The 19,939-nt window shown below is 48.1% G+C and overlaps 1 protein-coding gene across 6 annotated transcripts in view; it reads right to left on the bottom strand.

Moving 5' to 3' along the window:
* The window catches only part of Mbnl2 (muscleblind like splicing regulator 2), a 151,502-nt gene that overhangs the window by 99,281 nt on the left and 32,282 nt on the right, over positions 1-19,939 (bottom strand). For all 6 annotated transcript variants that reach the window (XM_075949416.1, XM_075949412.1, XM_075949415.1 and 3 more), the window contains exon 2: positions 2,769-3,384. In XM_075949416.1, the coding sequence (XP_075805531.1) occupies positions 2,769-2,942 (174 nt within the window). In that variant the 5' untranslated portion in view covers positions 2,943-3,384. The remainder of the gene's footprint in view (positions 1-2,768; positions 3,385-19,939) is intronic.

Raw genomic sequence — 19,939 nt, 5'->3', positions numbered from 1 at the left:
AAAGTAGTCCAGATGAATTCCTGACAGTTACAAGGAAAGGAATCTGAACAGGAAATCCCCAGACATGGCGACCATGAGGGAAAGCATCTCAGGGACTCCAGAGATGGGGTCAGTTTGGTCAAGGTCAAGGCCCTGGCCGGCAGATGGACTCTCTGCCTGTGCAACAGTCTTGTCCAGCTCGGCCTCTGTGGAGTCACCGGAACTTGTGGAACAGTGTTCCACAACGTAAGCTGTCCTGGAAATCGCTGATGTGATGTCAGTTCACAACTGGACTGGAACTTTCAGACACAACCCCAGCTGCCCGCACCCGCTTCTCACCAGCTGCAGACAGGAAACAGCGGGACAATGCATGGACGAACACCACTATCAGAAGCGTACTTGTCTTTCCTAAACAGCTTTTATTAAAGCATTTTTATACGTCCCGCATACCTTCCAAACACCTCGGCAAACTATTTTTCAACACCCACAAATTTGTTTTAGCGTGTACTTATAAAAAGTTTAACCATATGTGCAAATATAACAATATGAAAAAAAAAGATGTGTGGTCTCTTTATTGACACAGCAGCAGAGATTCCTCTCTGTCACAAATACTCCCATAGTGTTCATAAAACATCTTTTAGCAGATGGCATCAAAATCGCGGATCTTATTATTATTATATTTTGATGTTGTGACTGATTTGTAGGACCAAGGAGCTACGGCCTCCCTTTAAGGCCATCACCAAAACCAGCAGCAGTCGTGGGACACTTGCGGAAGGGAGAGAAAAGGGCGGCGCTACTTCCTGACATCCTCAGCCCTGGGTAGGGACACAGATGTGGGGAGTCGGGAGGAACATTGTGAGGTAAGATCAGCATCAACTCTAAACAAGAGAAGGCTGGAGCCAAGGGGATAAAGTAACACATTTCTGTAAAGACGTGGGGCCGAGCCCAGAGACGGTCGCTGAAGGCTGTTACATGCAGCTTCACAGACAGCGCCATCTTGTTTAATAGACAGTTTGGATATTCTTCACCACAAATGCTTTAGGATAGAAGTATTTCAGACTTTTTTTTTCCAGATCTGAAACCTTACTTTTTTCCCCTAATTTTGACTACAACTCATCCCATGAAGTCAGATGTAGAATCACCTACTGGTGGAATTACAGCCGTGATTTAAAAGCCTCATCCTCTTGGCGGTCTGAATAAGGGAAGATCAACCTGTGTTAAATGAAAGAGACACGTGGCTTCGGGGGATTAGCCTCGTCATTTTTTGTGCTACTACTTCCCGCAGCTGTAAGCTGTGTGGCCTGTGGTAGGGACCTAAACAACGCCGCAGAGTGAGCATGCCAGCACCAGCCGTGGTGCCCGCCTCTGCCATTGCCACCGGTATAGGCTCTCTCTGCTGCTGAGGGCCTGAAGTCAGCCAATCATAAAGAAGCCAGGGAGCACAGGGTGGAGGATGAGCAGGTGTTCAGACTGAGGCCCAACTTCCCCCTGTGCCGGGTCGGCTTGGCAGCCTTCACGTTCTTTACAGCTTGTTAATGACATAGATAACATCCCGTGCAAACTAAAGTCCTGGCTGGGACCTCCACCATGGCTGCCCTTTTGTTTTATTTCATTATTTTTTCACCAGAATTCTATGTGCAAGCTCAGGTCTTGACAAGGGCCTTACAAACTGAGCCACTTCCCTGGTTTGAGACATAATTTTTGACATATGATTTAATCACCTCAAACACTTGAGAATGGGGTCGGGCCACTTCCGTGGCTTCTCAGGTAGAATGCCGAGAGCATGAGAAATACATCTGGAGTTTTCCACAGGCAGAAACATTAAGGTGGTATGTCTTAACCATCTCCAGTACGGCAACGCCATTGTACACGTAAGACTACCTGAGCCTATCTGGAACTCAGAGCAGCATAATTTTAGGGCTGCAGGAAGCCTCAAAGAGAGCTAAGCTAAATCATCCCACATCTTCCAAGTAGAATTTGTCATTGGAATCTTCCATTTCTTCAAACCCAAATTCTACCAAACCCATTATGAACCTGGGGTAGGCCAGCCTCCTGGAACGTTCCCTGTCAGCCAGGAGCCAGCTCTCTGGTAAGGCCCCTGTGGAACTGCGCTGTCTTAGTCCTGGGTGGCACACGTCTTTCTTCCTGCACCACAATTATTTGCCGCTGTGCCCTACTTTCCCGCCAGACATGAGCTCATCAAGAGGACATCGGAACCACACCGAGCTCTTTGGTGGCATTCCTGACAGACAGTAGGCCCTCCGAGAACACAGTACTGAGTGTGCACTCAGTAATTTCTGCTAGCCATAAAACATTTTAAGAGAGAGAATGAAAACTCTCTCCAGAAGCACTTTAGGAAGGCTCTGGTTGAGAAGGAAAGCCACAAGAAGAGAGACTGTTTGAGACGTGAGTCACAGTGACGGGCACGTGGAAGGGATAAGCGTGGCTTCTTCACCTTTATGTTACCCAGAGAAGAACAAACGTAACTAGAACATTTACTTCAGTTGGCAATAGCCTAGCTTTCGTGCGAAATTCTTGGGTACCTGAGTGCCATCCCAAACCAGAGACATACAACCATGTATTTTTAATGTCAACAGAGATGGGTAAAAAATTCACGTATGCCTGGTATGAGTAAGTTTGAGCGACAGCACAACACACACCTCCCAGCAGCCATCACAAAGAAAACAACCAATGTGAACGGCAAACTCTACAGAGCGCAATGCCAAGTGTCCCCTCTGCAAGCCCAACTCTCAGCCTGGAGGTGCACGTAAGTAAAATGATTGTCTTACCTTGAGGGAATCAAAGCAGGCAATTACTCTTCCGTTTTCAACCTGGCAACTTTTTGGGGGGTGAGCGAATTTGCATTCTTCGTCGGAGCGTGAGCATGTTCCTCTCTGATACTGTCTGCAGACTTCCAGGGTCAGCCACTTGGTGTCTCTCACTGGGGCAACGTTCAAGGCCATGATGAGAAGGACTTTGGATTCTGTTCCTTTCTGTTAAATGATGAAATCGATCCAAGTGTCAATGACCCCCAAGGTACTACTGTGGAAACTCCCACATGGAAGTCTGAAGGAAAGTAATGAATTCCTTAATGAAGTCCAATCCAGGGAACAGGGAAGAGACAACTTATCAGCACGCGGTCATTCGCTGATCAATAGGCCCCCCTGGAAGACTGCGAGCCACAAGCCAAGCGTGCTCACTGTCATCTCTGGCTCCCAGGGTTCTAGCCTCCTGGCTGTTTTGCTGATACACCTCTCCTTGATAAAGTGACTTCGATGCAATGGCGCTCGTTGGGAAGATATTAGTTCTGATGCTCCCAGCTCTGGGGGATGCTGGAAAACACACCTCTCAGATCTTCGTCTTTGGGCAAGATGGTGTTTTCCTTTCCTTTGTCCTTTTTAAACTCTGAAATGACAGGATTAGACAAGTCAGATGACCTGACCACTCCCATGGTCAGGGTAAAGCACGTCTCACGAAAACCAACCATCCCATCAAGCAAACACAAAAACCCCACAGGAAGTGAACACAAGCGTCTGGAGAGCTGCCGCCAGCAGAAGTGATGCCGCAAAGCACCTTTAAATCATGAACCTGCAAAACCTAAGACATGGACTTGCATCTGAGCTCAGAGGCATCAAACACTTGAACTGTCTACTAAGCTCAGAGCTAGAATTCGTGAAAGTATAGGCTAGACCTCCGAGCTTTCCTGAGTACCATGAGGGAAGGGGAAGGAGAAGGAAGAGGAGGAAGGGGAGGAGGAGGGGACAGAGGCATCCTAGAAGCACAACTGTGCGGCAGGATGATCTAGGCAGCAGTCCAAGAGTCAGGAGTGACTCAAACAGATGAGTGTGGCAGACACAATAATTAGGCCCTCTGAAACAATTCCATCTAATGTGCTTAATCACCACACAGTGTATTAGAATTGTGCTTCCCAATTAATTTCACATTTAGGCCATTGATTTTATTGTTGGGAATGCTATAAACAACTGTATGGATGTGTCTCTCCTACGAAATGGAGATGATATTATTTTGGATAAAGCATGGGTTCCCTATTCCACAAGTTCTTTCGAGTTTATGGAGGTGTGATGTTGGAGTAGGTAAATGGGTCCTCCTGAACTCCCGGAACCGGGCTCTCTGAACTCCGAATGCTACTCACTTTCTGCTGCTTGCTTGGTGCCTGTCTTCCCTGCAGCCTGTTGTTAGGGAAGGGCAATGCTTTGTACCCGCTTCCCAGGTGCCTTGGTTCACGGTCTCGATTAGGATCTCAAGAACTGCTTGTCGACCAATTGAGCTTAGAACAGGTTGAATGCAAGTTAACGTGAATCAAGTTCAGCTAAGTTTTAATCGAGACACAACCTAACAGAATCCTCTTCAGGCTGGCAAGGCGGGTCAGCAGGTAAAGGCATTTGCTGCTAAGCATCGTCTCTGGGACCCATATTGTGCAAGGAAAGAACTGACTTCTAAGAATTCTTGTTTGACTCCCACACACTGTTCACAAACAAAGTTTAAAAATTTGTAATTTTTTTTTAAAAAAAAGTTCTTTTGTATTTAGAATGTAAAGATTAAAAAGTGTACCTACGACAATATCATAAGTTAAAGTGCGGATGTCTAAGGTCAGCAGACTCCAATTGCTCTAATTTCCCAAGGATATGAAATTAATAACATTAAAATCGGACATTAACAAAGTAAACATGAATAAAAGACTATAGTCTGCAAACTGACCATTTGCAGAAACTGTAGGTGACATCAACCACCATATACATCAGATCAGTCTTGTTCTTCCACAAGTCACAGCGAAGGGCGCATCATGAAGATGGGAATAGATCAGTCACGCTGCCCCCTTAAGGGGGTTTCTACCAATGGCATGCCACTCACGCGACATTACCATAAACTTAGAATGGGGCTTGAAAGTTCCCACGGCCAAATGAGGTCTTGGTCACTTTTAACTTCCCAGCACAGCGTTCCAGTGTGATACATTTACACGTGTTTGCACGCCGCTGGTGCAGACAAGCGCACTTCACTGCTTGTCCTGTAGAAGGGCGGCGTGAACACTCAGTGCTCAGGAGTGGGCCTGCTACTGTTTGGTATTGAGTGTACCTCATGTCACTTCAGAAGACACTCTTCTGTGCTAACTAGGAAGTGTTCATTGCACACGGTATACACGTTTCGTAACTGGCAGCCTCAAACATTTGTGTTCAACACCTCAAATATCTGTGTTCAACACATGATTGCATCAACAGGTGGCATCCAGTGACGGACCTTCATCATCTGGGCGTGCAAGCATACCTTTGACGATACGTGTACAGTGTGATCAAGCAATGGTGCACTTAGCGAAATGCATCCCACACTTTGTGACACCGATGGTATCTCTAAACAGCATGCACTATGGAAGTTCGGAGGACAGTAATTGAGTTGTTCACTAATGTTCCCAGAAAAAGTGAGCCCCCTAATTGATGAAAATTAGTCAACTCTGGGCAAACCAAGCCAATCAGACTTTCTTGCAGTCGGGGCTTTTCCTTTCTGGAGAAAGCTGCTATGTCTCTTCGCGGCAGAGACTGCAATGGCGTCCTGTACGGTTACCTGACTTCTCCTGGGAGGGTGGGAACTGCATTTTCCACCCCACAATTCTCTCATTTGTCTGTGAAAGTACTTGCATGGGCGATGTACGTGTGTGCACTGAAGGAAACGGGCAAGGATGAAAGCCGTGACACATAGCTCACTTCAATTAAAATATTTGAGGGAGCCAAGCAGGTTCCCACTTGTCTGCTTGGCAGTGTCTGTTCGCAACATCAAGTAGCTTAGGCGAGGGAGCTTAAGAAGATGAGTTTAATAACCAAATTTACTCGGCATCAGGTTTCCCCAGCTAGCCTGGACCTGGAGCTTCATTATCTCCATGCCACCACCAAACCTGGTGGAGAACAAAGGGTGGGGGAAGCAAGAGCTAAGGAAACGTTTCTGCTGTCAAGCAGAGGGGCTTCTGTGATAAAGGACCTCAGACACTGTTCTAGACACATTTCATCCATGCTCAGGAAACATTGTATAAAGCCCTCAAGCCCTAGGCAGACTACAAAATAACAAAGATGGAGTACATGCGGTTCTCAAAGGCAACAGAGTCCCCCCCCCCCCCCAGGCTTCATAGGTAGGACGGAAATAGGCAAACCCAGGCACTTCTGCACAGATGGCAAGAACAGAGACCCGGTGATCTTTATTCATGGAAGCCACACACGGTGAAGCTCTCAGTTCAGAGAAAGGATTCCCACTTAAGAGTTATGATAAAGCAACCAGAATTTGGGTTTCCAAATTATCATGACAAACTAGCCTCTAAAAATATCTATTCCCATTGACCAATGGAACAGAACATATTTATGGAGTATAACCAATGTTTTGCAACAAGCACAAATTATTAAACAAGTTATCTACCATATGTGTAATTTGAATTACTTTCTTGCTTTTTGGGTAAGAACACATCTACTGCCAGCCATTTTCAAGAACTTGGTACTTTGTTTTTAATCTATCAAACTAAATTTTTAAATCTTTTGATCAACTTTTCCCATTGACCCATTCTATAGTCCCTGGTTAATACAACCCTTCTTTTGGTTCCCTGGGGTTTGTTTTTTGCAGAGGAGGGGTGAAGACTCCACATATAATTTTTTAAGATTCTGTACATAAACATTAAATATAAACTTGTTTAAGAACAGGATTGGCAAGCTTTCGATGACAATGAAATAAAGTTACTTTACGTTAAAGCAAGGGGGTGTGCACCTAACAGGAACACACTGCTGTTGTTAGTCTGTTAATCAATCTGCACATGCATCCGTCCACCCAGCATGCTCTCTTTCCCTAGCCTAGATTATGTCACCAGTCACTAGAGGCACCACCTCCTTACACTGTCACAAGCAGACACAAGCAAGAAGCTGTAGGACCCTGGAAGACACAACAGCCTGAGCTAGGTTTGGCACAGGCCACAATGACACCAGAGGGTTGAGGAGACCAAGGGACCAGGCTGGCCTGAGTCCACACGCAGACCTAACACAGCACTGGATCTGCTAAGCTGCACGTTGCTGGAAGAGCAGATACGCACTGTGCTGTCCAACATGGGAGCCACCTCATTGTGGCTATATGACTATTGAGATATTTCATCCTTTCCAAACTGACCCTCAATTCAGCTACTGGAAAATGCTCAAGTATGACTGGGCCACATTGAGTATAAGCCCCCTTTCTCAATCTGTAAACTTCATGAAATCTGAATACACACTGCACATGTTCAGAAGAAGCTTGACCATGCAAAGCGAGGTGTGCGCTGGTGGTACACTGAGCTCAGAGACGGTAGGAAAAGGAGACACTATTGGGGTGACGTCTCGTTAGTGAACTGGGTGTTCATTGCATGGCAAATGGCTACTTTGACTCCACTGTGTCACCGGTATCCCTGATCTTATGTCCCTGGGAAGTCAACTTCTCTGAAAGCCACTTTCTTCTGTGTCCCCAGCAGTGATTTGGGGAGCAACACACTCTCTTGTAGATGATAAATGACTGAACAGATAACAGGGTCCTAGCAGTCCTCAAGCCTCGTCCTTTATTTTTAAGCAAATGTTGTTACTTCTTACCTTACACAAACAGTAAATACTGATAACACTATAAAATCCGACTCACCCCACTGTCCCCCACCACAGTGAAAACTCTTATGGAATTTGCTTTGTGTATAGACTACATTTGCGCTGTTATTTTGGAATCCGTTGAATTCAGCTAAGCACCAGGTCTGTAGAAAACGCGTTCTATAAATGTTTGTTGAATGAACTCCTTCTCCTCCTCCAATGAACATCTGCATTTTAATGCACAACAAATTCAAGGGCACAGGAATAAGGTTCTGACAGGGTCACCTGGCTATGACCTACAGGGATATTCCAGCAGGTGCCTGACTTATTCTGCTGTTGTCAAGCAGACTGGGGTGGGTAGCTGCCCCAGTGATGAAAAACCCAGCCTCAACCCCTGCTGTCCTCAGCCCAGTGACTTCCCAAGTGCAGGGAGTGCCTGAGCCAGCAGCACTGTACCCCTGATGCAGATTCCTGGGTCCTCCAGAGATCCTACATTGGAAGCCAGCAATCTGCTTGACCAGGCCTCTGGAGTGACCAGTGTTGCAAGCTTGAGAGCCACCCTGACCAGTATCCCTTGCTGCCTTATTCGGGAGGGCAAAGGAACAAAGATGGCTGCTTCAGGTCACCAGCAGGGTGTCTGTGTGTTCACAGAATCCCACAGAAGCAGCTCAGGAGGAGGAGGATTCCCTGGTGGCTATGTATCTGACCAATCAAAATAAAGCGAAGCTAGATGAGCAGAGATACCCAGGAGACCAGTTCCAGGGGAGTGTTCTGGGAGAAGGGTTCAGACCGACATGCTCAGCTCAGGGGCTTTCAAACTACAGGCCTTTGAGGGAGGGTGGGCTCCCTTTGTAAAGGACTTTCGTCTGGTGCCCCTTGGTGGTGCGGTGTTCGGAGAGAAAGGACTATTTTGTGAGGCGCGTGCGCACTTCTTTTAATCCCGATACCCAGGCTTGCTATCTTTAAAGGAAAGACTAGCTCAAAGTTCAAAGCCAAACAGCTTTCTATAGTACTTCTTGAAATTCGGAAGGCCTTTCCATTCAACTCTACACACCAATGTCAACTATTTTTAGGGTCCTTTCCTCACTTTCCTCACACGGCACTTCCATTTTTCAGAGTTTATTTCAAGCTATTCTATGTGTTAGCGTCTCAGAGAGCTGTGACTCTGGACCTTATAAAAGAATTTGCTGCTGAGGTTCTTTGACAATCACTGAATTATGCAGCCCCGTAAGCTCAGAATGCCTGGCTCTTCGCTATGGGAGAGGAGGAGGTGGCTGGCTTCCCCGGGGTTCCACACCCTCTCTGACAAGCCCAGGCTGAGGACCCCCCAGGTGTCCCTGCACAGCAGCCATCACTTTGTGGGTAATTTGCACATTTCTGAAGGGAAAAACATCAATCATGTCCAATCTTGAGGCTGCGACTGATCAAAATTTAAGACAGCCCGAAGGGAAACTGCTGTGTGCGAAGGCACAGCCTTCCTGCGCTCTCCTGGTCACCTGGGCTGCCTGAGCTGGCTGCCAGGCAAGGCGTCCTGCTGCAGTGATTAAAGGATCCTGCAAAACAAACCGGTTCTGAGTCAGACAGTGGAGGACTCATTAGCCAAGGAGTCACTCACGGACGAGGACGCCTTTAATTTTATTTTGCATACATCTAATTACAGTGAGGAGCTCTTGTCTCTTTGACTTCCTAGTTCTCATTTTACAATCTTTGGGTTTCCCATTCTTAACACTTAAATTCTTAAAATACGGATTTTGTTTTTGAGCCTAGAGCTCACACTGACCTTCCTGCCTCAGGCTCCTCCAGGCAGCTGGGGATTACAGGTGATATCACTCTGGGCTTTCCACAAGTTGTGGTGGAGGCAGTAAGCAGGGGTGGGTGGTCTTTAAGACACACTTACTCTTTAGCCTGGGCTAGCCTGGTACATGCTAAATAGCCCAAACTGGCCTTGAACTCTGGCAATTCCCCTGCCTCAGTCCACTAGGACTGGAATTACAGGCTATGCCATGGCACATGACTTATATACATAAATAAAATAATTTTTCCTTCCTGGGCGTAGCTTGTTATCTGAGCATCCCTGCCCCCACCCCCCGACTGTTTAAAACAGCTCAGGGTGAGCACCCTCCACTGATTGACCAATGAATCAGCCACATCCCCAGCCTCTCCGGTGCAGACACAGTGACTGGGGACCAGTCTGAAGGGGCCACCAGCTGAAGCACCAGGGTTGAGGAGTGGGGTGCAATAGCGTCCAGTCATCACTGCCTTGAGGAAGAGATGTCAAACCAGCTCAATGGACCAAGAGGCAGGCTGTAGTGACAGAGACAGACCAAGGAAAGAAAGCACCCAGCCATCTCTTCACAGAAATAAGGACAGCCATCATGGTTATCACCAAAAATATTTGTTCTTCCAAACTCCTACTAATTGCTTTATTAAAAATTATCTATAAAATGGTGCCCTGAAAGTTAAGTGGTGAAAACAGACTTTGCGAGCCCGGCTTCTAGTCTTTCCTCCCAGGTAACTGTGCGACAGACCAATCCCTGTGAGCTGGCTGATCAAGGGGATGATAACGCATAATCCATAAATATCTGTGGTAATACAACATAATTAGTAGTATAATGCAGGGACTCTCTCTATGGTAGCTGGTCTATTTCATCTAGATTCTGCAGAGATAACTGCATTAAGTGTCAGTTTTAAATTTCCAAGCTGTCTTAGTATCACTGACGTCTTTAAGAACAAGGCAGCTTTATAAACTGAGGCAAGGCTGTGCTTTAACTTGTTAGGAATGCCACCAGAAAGTACTGGGAGTTTTTGGAAAACCGTGTTATTGGGCGTAATTGTGTCCATAACTAGATGCTGCACAGACAGACACACAGTGATAGGTGGAGAGGGTCTGTGTCACTACGAGCCTCGGGAGTCGATTGTGTGTGTGCGCGTGCACGCGCGTGTGTGCGTGTCTGAAGAACAATAATACATGTGTGTGTGGACATTTACCTGATGGGGGATATGACCCCTGGAACCTCTTCTCTAATGTGAGCTCCAGAAACCTTTGACAAATCTTCCTTGAGCCAGCTCCCAGCCCTCGTCCTGAGTGGGGACGGAGTTCTGACTGTCATTGGTTCTATTTCGCATGCTACTCAGTTCATTGGAACACGCTTCCTGATATATTGCTGAAGGAAATGAGTCGGAGACCCCAAGGTCACCAATAGGTCAGCATCATCCACGACAAAGGCAATATAGGAGAAGATTCTCAGCTAATTTTTTTCTTCCCCTTGTGTGCCGTTTCTTAAAGTGTAAGTGTAAAAGTCATCAAATCCAGGGTTCGTGTTAATATGTGAACATTGCCAATCCACTTTCATGGCCAATTCCAGGACTGCACACAGACAGAAATCCTGTCTTTAATTAGAAAAGAGAAAAATTCTAAATATACTTTTAAACCCACAGCCAGATAGAATACATTCAGCACATAGCTGTATTCAAACTGTGGTTGTTTTCCCATTGTGCTTCCTGTCCAAGTGTAATTCAGTTAGGAGACGCCGGTATTGGAAGAAAAGCAACTGTATTAGATAACATTCAAGTGTGACATGGGATTTGTCTCCTGGGTGGCCAGGAACCCATGGTAGAATCCAGACAGGGTCATGGTGGAACCCCAAATTCCTCTGTTTGAATGCCCACTCCTTCCCTGGCACAGTCTGCCATGGACAATTCTCCCTAGCTGACTTTTGATCCTTCCTCCCTCCCTCCCTCCCTCCCTCCCTCCCTCCCTCCCTCCCTCCCTCCCTCCCTCCCTCTCTTCTTCCCTCCCTCCTCCCTTCTTCCCTCCCTCCCTCTCTCCCTCCCTCCCTGTTGACACCAGTCTAATGGCCACTTCATCTGCCTACTGTCATGGTTTGAGTCTGCCGTAACCCTCTTGTTCTGAATTTTTCTCCTTATCTGGTGGTGCTTTTTTGAGAGACTGTGGGACCTCTTGATTGGCTCCCCAGGCTGCTGTGATGCGAACAGACTGCCCACATACTATTGGCACCCTTAAATGAGATTTACTATGCTTTCACCACCAAGATGCACTGAAACGCTTCTGAAACCACTTGCCAAAATAATCACCTTCTTCCTTAAGCTGCTGGTGTCTGGTATTGTAGGTACAGTGGGGAAAAGGGAATTAACACATTTATGGATCCTAGGACTCGCCATTGACCTACTTTTAATATGAGCAAAGAAAAGGGATCCCTCACACGGCCAATGGACATACATTTAAAACAGTCAATGTATTGCCACGCCTGTTGGCAATTGCGCTATCAAGGGCACATATGTACTAGAGGATGGTAGGGTACTGATGTCTGCACAGAGACGGCATGTGTGTGCTGGACACAGAAACAGGTTGGCTCTAGCATGACCGTGTCATGGCTTTTCAAAGCTGCCCTGATGTTAGATGGGACCTTGGGCAGTTCTGAGTCTGGAACCCCAGGGTTGCTCACAGTAGCAGAAGGCAGTTCTTCACAGAGTCATGTCCATCACAAGTCATCAAAATCTGTTGGCTCATGTCCACTAAGTTCCAGAGATATGCCCCAAGTTTCCACAGTGCGCTTTGAGTGGGGGCTGTCCTCATCCAGAACAGGGTCATGGGGTCTTGCGATGCCCAAGTATCCTTGAACTGGTATGGTGCACTGGAGGAGTGAGCAGAGAGGACCTCAAATAGTGCCAGAAAAAAAAGACAAGACTTAGGTTGCGGGAACTCCATAGAGAAGCAAATCTCCAAACATTTCCCTGGAAAAGTTTGCAAGGGGTAGGGATCTGGCCAAACGCTAGAGCAATGGTTTAAGAGGAAAGGAAAAACCCAGGTAAAACTCCACAGTAATTACAGGCGGCAAAGAAAAGCCACAAAGAAAGGCTGTTAGAAACTCATTAGCAAGCAGCAACCTTTTGGGATCTAAGAGAAAAGAAAGAGATGAGGCAAAGAGAACTTCGAAGTGTGTGCTCTGTGTGGGGAGAAGGACTTGATGCTGTGCCCTAGGAGAAGTTTCAATCAGGAAGTCGTGGCCATTCAGAAATGGGATCTAGAAGTCATGGTCATAGATGTGAGCATGAAGTGGAATCCAAGTTCCTCAGGCCCTGGGATGGCTAAGACATGCACACTCACTGAGTGAGAGCAAGGGCACACTCACCAAGTCAGAACAAGGGCACACTCACTGAGTGAGAGCAAGGGCACACTCACTGAGTGATAGCAAAGGCACACTCACTGAGTGATAGCAAAGGCACACTCACCGAGTGAGAGCAAGGGCACACTCACCGAGTGAGAGCAAGGGCACACTCACTGAGCGAGAGCAAGGGCACACTCACTGAGTGAGAGCAAGGGCACACTCACTGAGCGAGAGCAAGGGCACACTCACTGAGCGAGAGCAAGGGCACACTCACCAAGTCAGAGCAAGGGCACACTCACCAAGTCAGAGCAAGGGCACACTCACCAAGTCAGAGCAAGGGCACACTCAACAAGTCAGAGCAAGGGCACACTCACCGAGTCAGAGCAAGGGCACACTCACCGAGTGAGAGCAAGGGCACACTCACCAAGTCAGAGCAAGGGCACACTCACTGAGTGAGAGCAAGGGCACACTCACTGAGTGAGAGCAAGGGCACACTCACCAAGTCAGAGCAAAGGCACACTCACTGAGCGAGAGCAAGGGCACACTCACCAAGTCAGAGCAAGGGCACACTCACCAAGTCAGAGCAAGGGCACACTCACCAAGTCAGAGCAAGGGCACACTCACCGAGTGAGAGCAAGGGCACACTCACTGAGTGAGAGCAAGGGCACACTCACTGAGTGAGAGCAAGGGCAAGGCAGACTTGTGTCTCTAGGAGACTAAAGGACCACTTAAACAGGATAAGGCACAGTCTGCTTTGCTTCTTAGAGGTAGCAGAGGTAAGAAGCACCAGGCAAATGACAGAAAAGGAAAAAAAAAAACAAGAGACAGAAAACTCCTCTGAATCATCCAGCATGAAGGGAGGAGGCAGAATGCTAAGGAGAGGCTGGATGTCTACACTGCAAGGACACCAGGGGATGTGTGTGGACAGCTGTTAACAGCAAGGTGCTCCTGATTCTCTGGGTGGCAGAGGAAGACACAACCCTGGGGTACTTGGTGGCAGAGGGATACAGGGACCCAGCAGAGGGAATGTCCCATGCTTTCTGCACTGTTGGATGAGATTTGGGCAGCCCAGAGAAACAGAAGGATGAAGAGAACACACAGAGGAGGGCGGCCTCCCCAACTCACCTTCCCAGGCTCTTTTGGTGGAAGGAAGGAAATAGGAAAAAGCTTGGGGAGCTGGTGGGTGGAGGGGGAGCAGGTGGGTGGAGGGGGAGCAGGTGGGTGGAGGGGGAACAGGTGAGCTACCTATGACCTGAAGAGGGAGGAGCAAAGAAGTCACTGGTTCCTGAGATGACAGGATAAGCTGCTCAATCCTCCCTCATGGGTGGAAAGAGAGCAGCTTGGAGCCACACAGCTGGAAAATCAACTCTAGGTGCGAGCTGTCTCACAGCCCTGCCATTTCAGCCAGGTAAATTGTCCACCTGCCACACAGGCGGGGTGGGGGCAGAGGGGGACTGGGTCCTCAGATGCTGCCTAACATGAGAATACGGGCTTTCGGCGGTAATGTAACGTGAGAGGAAAGCAGAGGCAGAGATAGCAGCTGCGTCAGAAAATGGAGCTTTTGCGGAAAGGCAGGACCTGCTCCTGAATGGAGGACTGTAGTCTTGTCACCTTCTTTACCACAGCATAAGGAAGGCACACATTTCTAAGGCTAAGGGCTTTACTACATACAGTGTACAGTAATAAAAAAGTCCAGAGGTCTGGGGAGATTAGTGTGCAGGACGCAGCAGCCGAGGCAAGCGGCAAGGCTGTTCTCCCCGGAGTAGAAACTGTGCAGACATCATAGGAACCCATAAACATTTCCATGTGTGCATACGTGTGGCTGTGGACATGCTGAGCCGCAGCCGTGAGTGAAGCCAGAACTGGGTGTGGCTGATATGGTTCGACACACCGCTATCAGACACGTTCAGAAAACAGAAGGGTCGGTTGGCTTCCCTTCCACGCACTAAGGTGCAGTAAGAGATACAGGCAAGTGTCACCAAGAGAAAGGCAAGATGGAGGAAGTGCAGTATGCAGCCGACTCAGAGGTTACCGGGGTAACAGCTCTCACCCTGGGGTAAGCATATTTAAAGGTGAGATAAGACCAGGTAGAGCGTTTAAAACAAATATTTACCCAGCATCATTTGCGATAAGATTTTTTCAGGTGGAAGGTAATAAGGATGAGATCTATCACAGAGTAGTTCATGTCTGGTGGCCTGTGCTAACTGGAAGAGAAAGAAGCATGTGGAAGCCAGAAGGGCTGGAACAGAAGCAGAACCCACCAGGCCTCCGCGTAAGCACATCTCTATCCAGTTTCATGGAGTTAAACTCCCGGTCAATTTCTATGGCTTTAGACAGTGGTTTCTTCCAGACATCTATTCTCTCTGCTCCTCTCTCTCTCTCTTTTGTCCTTCTCTTCCTTTCCCAGGAACCCTGCATATGATACACAGATGGGCAACGTGGATGCCATCTTCTTAGAAGACTCAGTATCTGGGCACTCTCCATCACTCAAACACCTTTACTTCTCTCCTGGGCTTCTTAGTGCTATTATCTCCCAAGCCATCTCCCAACACTACTTCCCAACCCACCTCGACAAACAAACCAGCACAAAGGAATCTAGTCAGAAATGGAGGCAGATCGGCTCACCTCTCTGTGTCCCTGGACGTCACAGTCAAGAGCCTTACAATGGTCTGCAAGGACAGTCATGGTTGGTCCCACGGCTTCTCTGAACACCATCTACAATGACCTTTGTGATTGGTCCTACAGTTTCTCTGATAATCTCTCTCCCTGCTTCCTTCCTTCCAGCCATTCTGGCCTTTGTCTCAGTCCTAGGGTAACCAGACACATCCTGCCTCCAAGCCTCAGCCCCGCGGGTCCTTCTGCTGGGAATACTCTTGCAGACAGCCATGCCTTGGAGGTCACCCTACAGGGAAGGCTTTTCTGATGTAATATTGCATCAGTCTCCCCTGCTCACGCCGGCTCACCTGTTGGTGTTCAGTGTGCACAGTTATTTCACAGCTGGGGTGGAGCGGCTGTGGGAACGGGACAGGGTCTGTGTGCATCCCCTGACATCTAGCAACACATCTGACTCTGGGACACAGGGAACACCGGACACATCCCTGCTGAATGGGGGCTGAGCAGATGAATGGGCGAACACACAGCTGGACAGACTCCAGAGCTCACGGTCTGCGCCCGACCTTACGGCGGGCGCGCTTTGCTCCGTCTTCATGATAGGACCTGAAATAGTCCGCAGCGCTGTTGTTCTTGCTATTATTTCTGCTCCCCAGGAATCCAGTTTCTGAGCTTTAAGAAGAAGGGGTCTTGGCAGTTTCTAAAGCCACTTCTGTCCTTCAAGTTCTGTGGCTGTTCGGTGACTGGCAAGGCTGATTTAAGGAGAAATGTATTTTTAGGGACTCTTGTGAAAAATCTTATCAACTCGGCTGTGTTTGGCCTAGATTTGTGAGCCGGCCCTTTGAGCCATGGGATCTAATGGGAGCATATGTCATGGGAAGGGGGATATTTGCAGAGCGCAGACGTGAGAGGGTGGCACGGTAAAGGGGGTGAGGAGGGGAGTGGAGGTAGCTGATGCTGTTCCTCTTACACTCAGCAGCTAAGGAGGGTTAGGAAGGAAGAAGGCTAAGAGGACTGGGCAGTCTGTCCCTCAACGGCACGAGGGACGTGGGTCCGGGGAACCGGCACCTCACTGGTGGAATTATCCCTCCTCCTGTTTCCTCCCTCTCACCAACACAGGATACAGACCATTTCTGCTTGCTAAGCCCTGAACGGCGGCCATTTCAGTCTTCCTTGTGCAGTGGAGGGAGCTGTTGAGGGTGCGGATCTGGGGAGGGCTTCGGAATGTCAAGGGCAGTGGTGCTGGTGCTTTGGGCTGTCTGGGGAATGGCTGTTGAGTCTGAGAGGCCATGGACAGTCCACAGGCCCACTCCCTTCTTTGGCTTGGCTTTTTCTAGCAAGCGCAGAGTAACACACACCCCTGGGGATCAACAGGTCTCTGGGGAAGGCCTCAGAGTGTCCTCCTCCAAGACGGGCCAGACATGTGCTTTCTAAGGGGGACACATTATGCCAAGAGCCTTCCAGCCCTTGGTCTCTCTCCACATCAGACCAACCCCAGTACTTGTTTAGGACACTGCAATTCTGGTGCAGAACCACATATGGGGAAGGAAAGTTCCACTGGTTTCTGCGACCTTGGAAAGACAGAAAACTACTATCTTATTTGAACCCTGTAGGTCACTGCATGGACAGACCTGAGCCCAGGGATGATGAAACTCCATTGACCTGGGGCAGAGTAAGTCTTTTCCCACGCCCATCTGACTTACGAGCAGAACCCAGGAGTTCAGGGGCAACAGGAAGACAAGGATTGACAATTGCTTTAAAAAGACCTAGTTTTACAGTGATTTCACGCAACTCTAGAAGGGTCATGAAAAGTCAATTTCCAGCCATACTTCGGTTAATTGCCATTGACATGGAGTGACTCACACCACAAGAATGAAGTGGGCTACAGAGATGGTTTGAGCCAACAGTTGGTCTTATCTTCAAGGAAAATAAGTAGATAAATACTGAAACCAACAACCAGTATTTACTGTATTTCAAGCCTAAACTCTGAGGAATAAAATGACCCAGGCAATTATGTATAATCTACAACACATAAGCCTAGGCACACATGGGCACTGCAAGATGACATCAGTGTTCACTGCAGTGGCCACCTCTCCTTTCCTTGGGTACAGCTCCTTTTGTTGCTTTCCTCAGAGCCCAGTCACCACGCAACTCGGCTTCCCTGCTGCTACCACTTGTCATTATTTCTAAGCAACTTCACCCAGTGCTGTGTCACCATGGCAACCATGGGCCAACAGTTTGCAGAGTTCTACTGAGAAGCAGGGAGCAAGGAAGAGACTACAGGCTGCTCTGGCCCTGGTCAGGAGTCACATCTATATAGTACCAAACAGGCTTCTTCCCATTTTATGGAAGGGGAAATTGAGAAAACAGGTCAAGTCATGGGTTCAAGCCCCACATTAGGTGCCACATGAGAACACTCTACAATGAAACTATGCCCATGGGTATACCCTACAACGAAGCTGTGCCCATGAGTACACCCTATGATGAAGCTGTGCCCATGAGTACACCCTATGATGAAGCTGTGCTCATGAGTACACCCTATGATGAAGCTGTGCTCATGAGTACACCCTATGATGAAGCTGTGCCCATCATTAACATTTATTTCCACTGTGACAACACCTAGGTCTAAGCCCCTAGGACATGCCTGTGAACCAAGAACTCTATAAACCCCAGTATTCTCAGCACAGCCATCTTGGCTCTTTGTCTAACACACAATTAGTACCCAATTGTAAACACTTTTGCTTTCCCAGGCCTACCGGCTCATGGACTCCACTTAGTTATTCCCTCTACCCATGGCACTGCGTTTCTTTTCAAAAGCATCTCCATTTCCCTTTAAGTTTTTTTTTTAAGAGACACACTGCTGAGCTGGAAAATTAATAACCCGGCATAACCTGTGATACCACCCTCAAGACAAACTCTCAAGTTACTTGTTCATTATTTTCTGAAATGATTTTATCATCTGTGTTCCCATGTGCATACTTCAATTGCTCTTCTAAGCCTGCTTGCTCCTCAAACTGGTCTGACCTCTTTCTCAAGAGAACCAATGGCTTAGAATGAAAGCAAACCTGACAGAGGGAGGGAGAGAGGGAGAAAGATGAGGGAAGGAGGGCAGGAGGGAGGGAGGGGAGAGACAGAAGGGAAAGAGACAGATAGACAGAGAAAGAGAGAGAGAGAAGGGAAGGAAGGGCAAGAAAAAATAGGGAAAGAGAGACACAGAGAGGGGATGGAGGGAGAGAGGGAGAGAGGAAGAGAGAATAAGGATCTGAACACCACTTTTCTCCGGTATGCAGATTATTCCATAGCTACTTAGTTAAGTACTTTGGGTACGTATCTGGCCTATTCCCAAACCAAGATGGTTTCAAGTCTATCTCTTTTGGTCATTAGCACATGTGCAAAAGGTGCCTTGACCCTTGGTTTTCAGAGTGTGACTCGGCAATCTATCTTTAATTAGCAATGCCACGTGAAGTGACTGTAGGATTACCACAGAACTCCCAGCGCACGTGAACACGAATGCCGTGTCGCGTACTGAAACGTGTCTTCTTGGCGTTGATTGGAATAACTCACACGTTAACAAAAGGAAGCCTCTGATGGGAAAGACGCTGCTTCATTAAACTCACAGTGCTAAGAGTCCAGAGGTCCAGGCATGACCCTGGACAAGACATCCACCACTGTTCTTCACTAGCTGTCTCTGCTCTGAGACTTGACTATTGCACTGGTCCGTGAAAGAGTCTGGAAGACCAGCACAAGAGACTGTAGCGTCTGGAGCCCCGGTAGGAAGGCTGCACCACGGTGGATGGAAATTTCGGTTATGTCACGCATGGGCTCTGCAGCAGCTGGCCGAGATGGAAGTCTCTGCCCGTTTCCACTTTTCCAGTAAGAATGACTCATGGGTTGCAAATGCGCAGTCAGGCTACCAGCTCATCTCTCCGCCACTCGCTGTAACTAGTGCCTCGTCGCTCCCGGCCAGCAAGCATTCCAAACTTTCGCCAACTATGGTTCCAACATTTTTTAATCAATCAGATATAAATATCCATGACCCCAAGCTGGCCCACTGTAAGGGTTCACTGTTCTCTGTTATACGGCTTAGTTTCCCCCGACTCTCCTTCCACACTTGGTCACGCGGGGGGTGTGTGTGTGAGTCTGTGTGGAGGGTGGATGCTCCACAGAACACTCACTCACTCGGATGTTCTTTTCCTCCACCCCAAACACAGCTCATTAGGTCCAAGGCAGGTTCCAGAGAGAAAAGGCAGCCGGCATTTCTTTCTCCGGAGTGCGGACAGTAATGGCGCTACTCTGCATACACATGACTCCCGTCTGGGAAAACAGCCCTGTTGCCTGTTTGTCAGAAAACGGACAGAGCCGGGAGTTCGAAGTTTTAACTTCCGCACATCACAAACTAGCTGGGAGATCTGCAGCAGGTCACAGTTACCTTGTCAGCCTTAGTTTACCCACGCACAAGTGACGAGTGTGGACAAAGCAGCGGTTGTGAGGTGCGGACATAAACAGCGACAGAGCCGCATGTAAACATTGCCTCTTTCAGGGGCTTCATGCAGTTGTCGGGAGCCAAGGAGGAAGTCAAATGATTGGAATGGTGAGTAATCCGAAATGTATCTTCGGTATTTAGCTCCGACA

This window comes from Microtus pennsylvanicus, chromosome 15, assembly GCF_037038515.1.
Source record: "Microtus pennsylvanicus isolate mMicPen1 chromosome 15, mMicPen1.hap1, whole genome shotgun sequence".
NCBI classification, from domain to species: Eukaryota; Metazoa; Chordata; class Mammalia; order Rodentia; family Cricetidae; genus Microtus; species Microtus pennsylvanicus.
Note: the sequence above shows the minus strand (reverse complement) of the source record. Positions and strands in the feature narration are given on the sequence as shown.